This window comes from Marmota monax, unplaced genomic scaffold, assembly GCF_021218885.2.
Source record: "Marmota monax isolate L192 unplaced genomic scaffold, Marmota_monax_Labrador192_F-V1.1 WCK01_AAM20220418_F8-fsc01120, whole genome shotgun sequence".
In the NCBI taxonomy this organism is placed as follows: Eukaryota; Metazoa; Chordata; class Mammalia; order Rodentia; family Sciuridae; genus Marmota; species Marmota monax.
The window spans coordinates 45,020-56,259 of NW_026694373.1; the positions used below are offsets into that span (position 1 = coordinate 45,020).

Sequence of the window (11,240 nt, forward strand, 5' to 3'; positions counted from 1 at the left end):
GTTCCCCAGAGAAAAATTACCTGAAGGACACATGAAAAGGAACATAATCATTTATTTTTAATTCAGAACAAATGAATAATTATCGTAGTTGACCACAGAAAAATGGATAGATAGTCCTGATTGGTATACACACTTGAAAATGAATTGCATATTTTCCAATTTTCTTACTTCTATATTATATCCATTTTTTTTCCACTTCAGACAAAGAAACAATGTTCAGAGAGAACATAAATCACCTGAGTCTCACTTATTACCAGGAGTCTTCCATCCTTCACTCATTATTAAGGTTTATTTACAAATACACTTTTTTTCTTTTATTTATTATTGATGCATATTATTTATATAGAATTGTGTGATTCATTGTGGCATATTTGAATTTACATGAAAATGTAATTTGATTCAATATAGACTTTATATTGTATAAGGCAATCTAACTTTTAAACAACATTTATTTGAAAAAACAGTAATGTTTGTACAAGAAAATGTTTTTCTTTATTTTTGATGCATAAGTAAAAACATATGTCCTCCCTTTACTTGCTGAATATTTCCATGCCTATTCACAATATCCACTCATGAGTCCTCAAATACTTGAGACTAGAGACTTTCACATGTTCTCCTTCCTATGAACTTGGATCTTGACTAGATGACTTCATAGTGCCTTATTTGACTCCAAGCTCCAGATATGGTGTGGGGTCATAGAAAGAGAAACAAAATTATACAAATTAGATTCTGATATGATGCGCTTGTAACATTGCTACATTTTTTAACTTCTCCTAGCTTTCATTATCTCATTTGTGAAATTTCAGAGTTTCAATCTCACTATCACTTATCACAATAGTATTTATTTCTACCATGAAATTAAATCACTTCTATAAGCATGGATTAGTCAAAACACCATTTGTCTCTTAACTGGATTAAAGTAAAATAAAGAAAAAGGTCATATTCATTCTTTTAATGTCTACTTTTTAATGTATCCTTCTGATATTTCATGATATTTTATGGTAATTGCATTAGATATCCCAGTTTTGGAGAATTCAATATTTCAGGAAGCTATTGCCATTGAATGATAATTAAAAATAATTTAAGAAGAGGAGAAAATATAATTTAAATAGATGAACACTCAGTGATGGAATTCCAGGTACTTTAGTAGGGATTACTTGTATGTTTTGGTGGAGATATGTATGTGGAATAACTGTAAAGGGTTTTTCTAGGTTCTTCTTCAAATCAAGCCAAGGGCATAAACTGTTCCTCTCATTCTAGACTGTGCTACTGAGAACACAGCCTTCAGATACGCTTAGTTTAGTGTTCATGACTACTGAGCTGTATGCTAGGAGCCCACCCATTTCTTCTGTTGTGCTTGGTACTTCCAGCTTTTGGGAAATTGCAGATCAGTGTTCTATTAAGTCTGTGTACTGGATTCAGTTGTCATTACAGTGCTGCCTTCTCTGGGGCATTACAAAATGATGATAGTAGTAACAGCAATAGTAATAGCAACAATGTAATTCAGATTTGGGATCAGGCACATTCTCTACATTTACAGGTTCACACTCCTTTAGTTTTTCTATTGATTTAAAAAATAGCCTGTTCTCCAGTAAGAGGGCCCCTTAATTTAATGCAAAGAATATTAGTTTTGGCAAATATATTTTACTCAGTTCCCTAGAATAAAACAGGCTCATACACACAAGCTGGAGAACCATTCCTCTACTATCTAAAACACAAGGTCCTAGAGGAAACCTTATTGCTCCTTAAACCAAACCACATACCAAGGATACTTTCCTCCCTTATTTGAGCATTTGAAACCTGACACCACAGTATTCTTTGATATGATTGTCATTTTTCTATTTGTGGTACTCAAGACACAGTATCTCACAGTCATTTATAGAAAACACTTTATCTTATGGTCATCTTAATAACTTCATTCTCTATTTACTTCAGAAAGCAGTGTATTGCATTTTTTTTTTTTACAAATTCTAGCAGTTTAAATGAGTTCTTCTTTCTAACATACATTCTTTATGTATTTTAAAAGAAAAAGAAAATCTCACCTGTATTTTCCAGTGATTAAATTTTCTTTATTTTTTAATCTCCTCCTTAGATAATGTGGGTGCAGCAGATCAAAGTAAAGTAAGAGTGATACCCAAGAAATTGCTTTGTGAATGGTTAGGACCAGAGAATCTAGACACCTTAAATTCAAAAGCTGGTAGAAGTCAACATTTGTTGTTCATGGTTTTCTTACCTACTTAACTCTGCAGTTTCACAGTACCTTTGACAATAAATTTTCTTCTTTTCTACTTCTTATAAACCCTCCTTAAAGAGAATGCAGTAAAATGATAATGACCTTGGGGAAACTTTTTCCCCAATGTCTTCCTCCATAGTCAAAACCATGTTACAGACCTAATGATGAACCTTAATTTCCAGGTTGACAGGGAGACTGCAGAGAGAAAGGAGAGCAGGGGAGGTGTTAGGAGATAGGGAGGGGTATGGTCCCTCAGCCCACTTAACATCTTCCTATGGGGAGAAACTGGGCCATCTTCTGGTTCAATGAAAGAAGCAAGATGACCACAAGGGGAATTCAAGATCCTGACAGGAAAGCCCCCATATTGGATTTATAGCCCTACGTATTGTGTTGAAGTTAATTTGTTGCTAGGTTAAAAAAAAAAAAAAAAAAACATTATGTTTACCATGCTTAGAGCTACTTTGCAGCTCAGCCCACTCTGAAATCCCAAAGAGTTAATAAACCTATTTTTCTGCTTGTCAATCTCTCACGTCTCTCTCAGTTCTTTTTTGTGGTTGTCGAGAATGTGGACCATGGCCAGGCCTGGTGGAGCTCACCTGTAGTCTCAGAAGCTCAGGATGCTGAGGCAGGAGGATAAGCAAGGCTCTAAGTAAAAGAGCATGCTACAGGGACACTGCTACATCGATGTTCATAGCAGCACAATTCACAATAGCAAGACTGTGGAACCAACCTAGATGCCCTTCAATAGATGAATGGATAAAAAAAATGTGGCATTTATACACAATGGAGTATTACTCTGCATTAAAAAATGACAAAATCATAGAATTTGCAGGGAAATGGATGGCATTAGAGCAGATTATGCTAAGTGAAGCTAGCCAATCCCTGAAAAACAAATGCCAAATGTCTTCTTTGATATAAGGAGTGTAACTAAGAACAGAGTAGGGACGAAGAGCATGAGAACAAGATTAACATTAAACTGGGATGAGAGGTGGGAGGGAAAGGGCGAGAGAAGGGAAATTGCATGGAAATGGAAGGAGACCCTCAGGGTTATACAAAATTTCATACAAGAGGAAGTGAGGGGAAAGGGGAAAATAATACAAGGGGGAGAAATGAATGACATAGAGGGGGTAGAGAGAGAAGAGGGGAGGGGAGGGGATGGGGGATAGTAGAGGATAGGAAAGGCAGCAGAATACAACAGACACTAGTATGGCAATATGTAAATCAATGGATGTGTAACTGATGTGATTCTGCAATTTGTATACGGGGTAAAAATGGGAGTTCATAACCCACTTGAATCAAAGTGTGAAATATGATATATCAAGAACTATGTAATGTTTTGAACAACCAACAATAAAAAATAAAAAAAAATAAAAATAAAAAAAATAAAATCTAAAAAAAAAAAATCAGTGTATGAAGTTAGAAGATGACCAATAGATTGTACAAAAGCAAGAAACAAATGAGTAAATGAACAAAATAGAAGAGAAACATTTAATGTTACTTTTCAGTGTAAAATACGAACAAATGTAGCAGATTCTTGTGTATAGAATTTCATACTGGCCATTCTGACCTATCATTAAGAAAAAAAACCTATCTGAAAATCATTATATCCATGTTGGTGGGAACACTTCACTAAAATAAACAAATGCTGCTTACAAAATGTATGCATCTCTCTGAATGTGAATGTTCATGTATTTTGCTGTAGAAAATTTGCATGTGCGATTATAGAGGATTACTTAAGATTTTACTGGGGAATAATGCAAAATATACTCTATGTAACTCATAACATTATAAAATATGAAAAATTCTGTATTTATGACTATTTCAGGAACAATATGTATCATGAAAGAAATTAACAGATTTACAAGAAAAATTACAAGTACAACTAATGAAAATATTCAGATTCATACAAAATGAGGGAGAGTTACAAAGACACATAAAGTGATATTAAGGATTTAAGGTAGACATTAAAGATGCACAAACAAATGGAATAAGAAATCATATTGAAAATAAATCTATGAGCTTGTAAATAATATAAATTAAAACATATAACCAAAATATGAACCAAAATTTAAAAGAAACAAGAATGGTTCTGTCCATTTAGAATAAAATTAATTAGTTATTTAATATAAAACACTGGGTACAGAAACATTTAAAAGCAAACTTTACTAAACATTCTGGAAAATGACAATTCTAATTATATAAACTATTATTCAGAAAATAAGGGTGGGAACTAAATTCATTTAATATTAATTGTGTAATCTTATCAAAAGCAAAAATAAAGGGTTTTAAATCCAATCACACACATGAACATTGAGGGGAACCCTATACACATTATTAGGAAAAATTAATCTAGAAATGTAGGAAATACTCTAACTCATCATAACAGATATTTGTTTACTCAGACTGCAATATATATGTATATATTTTAAATTAGTATGTGTTCATATATAAAAGGAGAAAACATATGTAATTATCTCAACAGAATTTTTTTTTTTATATTTATTTTTTAGGTGTAGATGGACACAACACAATGCCTTTATTTTTATGTGGTGCTGAGGATTGAACCTGGGTTCCGCCCATGCTAGGTGAGCACTCTACCACTGAGCCACAATCCCAGCCCCTCAATAAAATTTTTTAAAAACACAGTATAAATTCTTAGAAGATTAAAGCATTACAAGTGGGATAGGATACATAAAAAGGAGCAAAGAACATAATATTTAATCTTGAGAAGTGAAAATATTCCACTTAACAAAAGCAAGTCAAGGACCTCTGATATCTTGTCCATTTAATATTGTATTGTAGTTCCTAGTCAGTACACAATGATAAAAGCTTCAAGAATTAACCTATGTGTGTATTTTATAAATGAAACTATCATTCACAATTTGCATGAATGTCTACATTTAAAAAAAAAATGAGGTGCTTGTAATCCTAGCAACTTGGGAGGCTGAGGCAGGAAGATTGCAAGTTCCAGGCCAGCCTCAGCAATTCAATGAGGCCTTAAACAACTTAGGGAGACCCTGTCTCAAAATTTTAAAACATGGAGGATTGTGAATGTAATAAATATTTAAGCACACTTGGTTAAATTGCCAGTACCAAAAACAAACAAACCACAGCAAATATAAAAAAGCATTAAGGGATCATTTTATATTTTTTTGGTTTGTTTTCAGAATTATAACTAATAACAAATGTCAAATTCATTTCTACATATTAGCAACTAGCAGAATCCTTAATTCACATAAATACAATTTTAAATAGCAAACAAACATATTAGGTACTCAGGAATAAATCTCAAAATTCCCACAAAATTATACACTTGTTTGGAAGACATTACAAAAGAATTTGCAAAATGGAGAGATGCTTGTTGTACAGGAAACACTTCCTCCTTAACTGGCATATAGAGTCTATGAATTGTAATTAATAGTTCAGAAGCATACATATATTTTCTGTGACTCAATTACTCAAATATTATTTATGTTCATCAGTGATATTCTTATATATTTCTACTGACATGAACTTCTATAAGTGTTTGGATGATTTGTGTGAGTTAGCAGAAAAAGAACAGAAATCAATCATTCAAGGATAGAGGAATATATAAATCAATTTTATATTTTTCATACAACATTAAATAAAAAATGAATGGATAGACTCATTATTCCTATTTTAAATTTCAAAAAAAAAAATACAATTTTGAGGTGACAGCATTATCATTCACAAAAGATTCAAGTTCCCATGTTGGCAAATGTATTGGAGTGAAAATTAGTTTTTGTTTTCTGCACACATATACACATGTCTAGGTATATGTGGAGCTGCTCCCTATAGTCTAGCCCTTGGGACTCCAGACATCAACTTGATTCAGGGCCCAGCCCAGAGACCCTAGGGCTGGGCTAGTTCCCACACATATAAACCCCAAGATCACCTTTAAGACTTGGGTGCTAGGACAGAGGATTAAACTTCTGAATTTTTTTGTCACTGAAGGAATGAAGCAAGAGGTGGGTTTATTCAGATTTTTTAAACAACAAAAAAATTTTTTTTCTGGGATAAACAGTGCTGCAAAATCTGGTTCTCATTCCCTTGGCTGTAGGTTTACTTGGGACTTTTTTTATTTGCCTCTGCTCAGATCTTTGTTTCCTACTGTTTACTCAGAATTGGTTTCCACAGAGAACTCAGGCTTTAGGGCTTAATATTGAATGAAAGTGGACCCTTGGGTTGTCAGACTTCTCCTAGCATAAAGGATTGCTAACCATGGAATATCTATTTTTAAGGAACTGAGAGAAATTTAATTATTTTTAGCTGCACATTGCCCAGATTTTCTTCTGGGAGATGTCTCATGACATAGAAAAATAAGAGAGGTTTTTGGTTATTCTTGCCCTGGAAATCCACTTTAAATGATACTTAGAAATATAAGTATAAATGCTAAGGATAATTTTGTTTCCTTTTGTTTAAAAAATCAGAGAATATTTTCTCTTGAAGGAAAACTAGAAAGTCCTATAACCAGGACACGTCATGTGGGCTGATTAATCACCTGGTAAGTAAAACCAAAATCAGATGATAGGAGATAAATGCTACTATGGAGAGAGAAAATTAAAAGTCCATACATATATGATATATAAATGCATTTTTATTTATAAGTATACTACACATACATTTTCTCTTTAAGCATTTACAAACATTTATAAACCATTGATATTTAAGTCAAATGTATTGAATAATAGTTGTCATATTTCCTCAGCATCTGTACAAATTATGTGGCCATTATTTTTTGCAGTAATGGAAGATGAAAGAAAAAAAAAATAGTATCCAGTGTTCCATACAGGATTTCTTAAAGAGAAGAAAAAAGGCATTGACAGATAACTTAGTAACTTCAACTTTATGCAGAAAACACAAAGAAAAATCAATTCAGTTTAAAAAAATTAAAATAATGTATTGGAGTGAAAATTCATTTTTGTTTTCGTGCTGGTTTTATTATTTGTGATAAATATACTGTGTAAAATATTATGTTTACAGTGTATACTGTGTAAAATATTATGTTTTAGAATATCAAAATATCAGAGAATCCTGAACATCAATGTGAATCAAATTAGACGTGTACAGATGATGATAAGATAAATAATAAGTGAGAAAAGGAAATAAATATAAAAACAAAAGAAATATGATTAATTCAGCTGAGATATTTTACTTTCTATAAAACTCCTGTGCTTTGGGGAAAATGTCAGTTTGACCTTGACTTTCTGAGTGAGAAAACTTGTTTGAAAGAAACAATTAATAGAACAGGAAAATATCCCTACAATAATTCTAACAATAGTTTGGACCTATCAACCACATTATTGATATCCAGACAGCAAGAATAATTAAAATATTTCAAAAATAACCCTTATTATCAGTTAGTTTTTACCCAAGGTATACATAATACTTGCTTCCTTGCTTGCAAAATAGAGAAAGTAAAAAGATCACTGGGTATTTTTTGGGATCATTGACACAATACATATGAAATAGTTAAAACTCCATCTTGAACACAGTCAGCACCAAATAACCATTAAGTATTATCATTTTTTCTTTTCTAGATCTGTGCAAGATCTAAATAATAATCCCCTTGATATGACTGGTAAATGCTTTTATTTTTTTCTTTTAAATTTTGTGGGTATTTTTGTTGATTCCTGTCTCCATTGTATGTTGGTTGTCTAATCATTGCATAATAATATGAGAAAAGTAAAATAAAAGAAAAAAAATTAGTATCTATAACCAAGTGAGCACCAGGTAATCCAGTCTGTGCAATCATGGGAGATTCCTAGTAGAAATGTTCATGTCAAAAAGGAGGAGAGGAGTGTCAGGAAATTTCATGCTATAGATCAAATGGCAAAATCTCTCTTCTGGTCTCTCCTCTGAGTCCAAAATTTAAAATACACTGCCTAGGATTCCAAATCATCAAGGACTGGTCACCTGTCTGAAGAACATTCTTAAAAGAATTAAACAAGGACTAGCAACCTGCTACTCAAATTAAATGTCAACAATGATATTAATAGAGTATTTTAGGCAGGATTAAGGAGATATAGATCTGCATAGTTTGAAGAGCCCAGAAAAACTTCCTGGAGGTAGAGGATAAAGTGATGTCTTTTGAGCATGAATGTAAAGAATGGAACCCAATTTTTATAGTTTCAAAAGCATGGGATGTTGAATGAATTATAAGTGGGCAGAAGGCTATTTTAATAGAGATGGAATGTCTCTGTAACACTTGAGGAGGATGTCCTGGGAGCTGTTCTATGATGCCTTATTAATAGGAAGAGAAAGAACTGAGAGCAGGAGGATTCTGATGCACAACCCCTAACAGATGACTTAAATTACCTGTTTGTACAAAAAAGGCATGGGAAAAGCAGTCTGTTACCTTATGCATCCTTCAATCTTATTCTGGAAATTCAGTAATCAACTATTAGTGGAATTTATAGAGTTCTGGAAAAATTATGCCATTCTTATCTTTTAAGAAATAAGACTGTGTAGAGTCTAGAAAAGAACTGGAATCCAAAGCATATGAATTCATATAGCACAGTGTGTTTTCAAAGAACACTAACATAGGAGAAACAGGGGAAACAGTGAGTCATTTTATTATTTTCTTATTGTGTGGGTGCAGAATCCAGTTGAGAGAGAGAGAGAGAGAGAGAGAGAGAGAGGAAGAGGAAAAGAGGTTGATTTTCAAATCATCCTGCTTATTAAGTAATGAAATTTTTCTTAGTATATATCTTATCATTCGCATCCATACATGAATGATGTTATGCTTCAAAGTTATATGAACAAAATATTAAAGCTGTCATAAACCCATGGAAAGAAATGACCCAAGTTATACTTAGAACGATAAAAGCATATTGCCAAAGTAATGAGAAATAAATGTATCAATAATCTGAACTGTGACTATTTTTTAAAAGATTTATTTCTGATTTTATAATTCTAAAAAATAAATGTGATATTCTAAAAAATGTTCCAGGGGATGCAGTATTTACAAAATCATTATTTCTAAAATCAACAATCTATTCATATTTATAAAACAGAACTAAAATAATTTATCAATCAGGTAATCACTTATGTATCTTAAATAATGATTGAAGTCCTGTGTATTCTATGACTTTATATTATTATTGTTCCTGCCTCTAGAAGGCAGCACATATTTCTACATATTTAATGAATACTATTTTTTAAATCTATCTGTGTAAGTCAAAAGAAGTGTCATAGCTACTTGGACCTCAAATTGTGTCATATTTTCAGTCCTTACCATACTGTTGATAAATGTAAATATTTTCTAGCTAAGATCAGGGCTCAAAGGAGGCAAATGTAATTCTCACCTTGGGTGCAAACAATTTAATAAGCAAGATACAATATTTAAAGAATAAAAATTTACAGTAAAAATATTAAAATATTAAATAAAGATGGGATTCCACCTTGGGGTGCATGATGCCCCTCACTGACTGCACTGTTCTGAAATAGTGAGTAAGCAAGCTTTAGGACAGGACATGTGTCCTCATGAAGCTGACCTTTGCATAGCATGTGGAAAGAGACTGCACATCTTTGTTTATGCCTTGAACAAATATAAACCTTAAAATCATTTCCTTTCAGTACAAAATACAACCTGAATGGGATGGTAAATTATATAGCTTGCCTATCCAGATGAATAAATTACTTTATAATAAGGGATAGGGTTAAATAAATGAGTACTAAAATTCATATTGTACTAAGTCACTATTTCCTATTTTGACTTATCTTTCTTTTTTTTTTTTCAGCTAGAACTATTGAACCTGAACTGCATTGGACCATGGAAAATATCAGTAATGTCACAGAATTTATCTTGTTGGGACTTTCCCAGAACAAGAAAATTAAAAACTTGTGCTTTCTATTATTCTTATTTTGTTACGTGGCTATTTGGATGGGAAATATACTAATAATGATTTCAATCACATGCAGTCAGCTGAGGGACCAACCCATGTATTTCTTCCTTAATTATCTTGCTCTCTCAGACCTTTGCTATACCTCCACAGTGACACCCAAGCTAATCACCGACTTGCTGGCAGAAAGGAACATGATTTCATATAACAACTGCATGGCCCAGCTCTTTACCATGCACTTCTTTGGGGGCATTGAGGTCTTCATCCTCACGGTGATGGCCTATGACCGCTATGTGGCCATCTGCAAATCCTTGCACTACACCAGCATCATGAGCAGGCAGAGGTGTAATGATCTGGTCACTGCTTGCTGTGCTGGGGCATTTCTACATTCCTTTGTTCAGTGCCTCCTCACTGTCAATCTACCTTTCTGTGGCCCCAATGAAATTGACCACTATTTCTGTGATGTGTACCCTTTGCTGAAACTGGCCTGCACTGACACACACACAGTTGGAATCCTGGTGGTGGCCAACTCAGGTATGATGGGTTTGGTGACCTTTGTGGTTTTGATGCTGTCTTACTTTCTGATATTATGGACCATCAGGGCTTACCCTGCAGAAAGCCGCAGCAAGGCTCTTTCTACTTGCAGTTCCCACCTGATGGTTGTGGTTTTGTTCTTTGTGCCTGTCCTCTTCATCTACATTAGACCAGCCACTACTTCTCCAGTAGACAAAGTATTTGCTCTTTTCTACACCATCATCGCTCCCATGTTCAACCCTCTGATCTACACGCTGAGAAATATGGAGATGAAGAATGCCCTGAGGAAAGTTTGGTGCCAGAAACCACTTTGGATTGGGAAGCATTTCATCTGAAACACAAATCCACCCCTCATTATGCAGACTGCTCTGGTGGCACTGGCTCTATCTTGAGTTTATTCAAGCCTGGGCTTTCCTACAAAACTAAACTTAGCTTCTCATCTCACTCAGTGCATGATATTTGCAATTTACTTTAACTATTTTATTTTTTGTTTAACATCTGCCTCCAATACTCGAGTTCTCATTTCCTTCACCAGTCCTGGTAATATGTGTTATATATTTCTTTCCTTTGGGCTTTTCCACAGGTTAGTACCTGGAGCTAAGCTTTCT

General features: G+C 33.5%; 1 protein-coding gene across 1 annotated transcript; it reads left to right on the forward strand.

Moving 5' to 3' along the window:
- Positions 1–10,028: 10,028 nt before the first annotated feature.
- LOC124109284 (olfactory receptor 4P4-like) lies at positions 10,029–10,967 on the forward strand. Its single transcript, XM_046467788.1, has one exon. It carries the CDS (start codon positions 10,029–10,031, stop codon positions 10,965–10,967), a length of 939 nt encoding a protein of 312 aa, XP_046323744.1.
- The last annotated feature ends 273 nt before the right edge of the window (positions 10,968–11,240 follow it).

Bases quoted from the DNA above. Each gene is read 5' to 3' on its own strand.
- LOC124109284 (XM_046467788.1), top strand. From the start codon at position 10,029: ATGGAAAATATCAGTAATGTCACAGAATTTATCTTGTTGGGACTTTCC.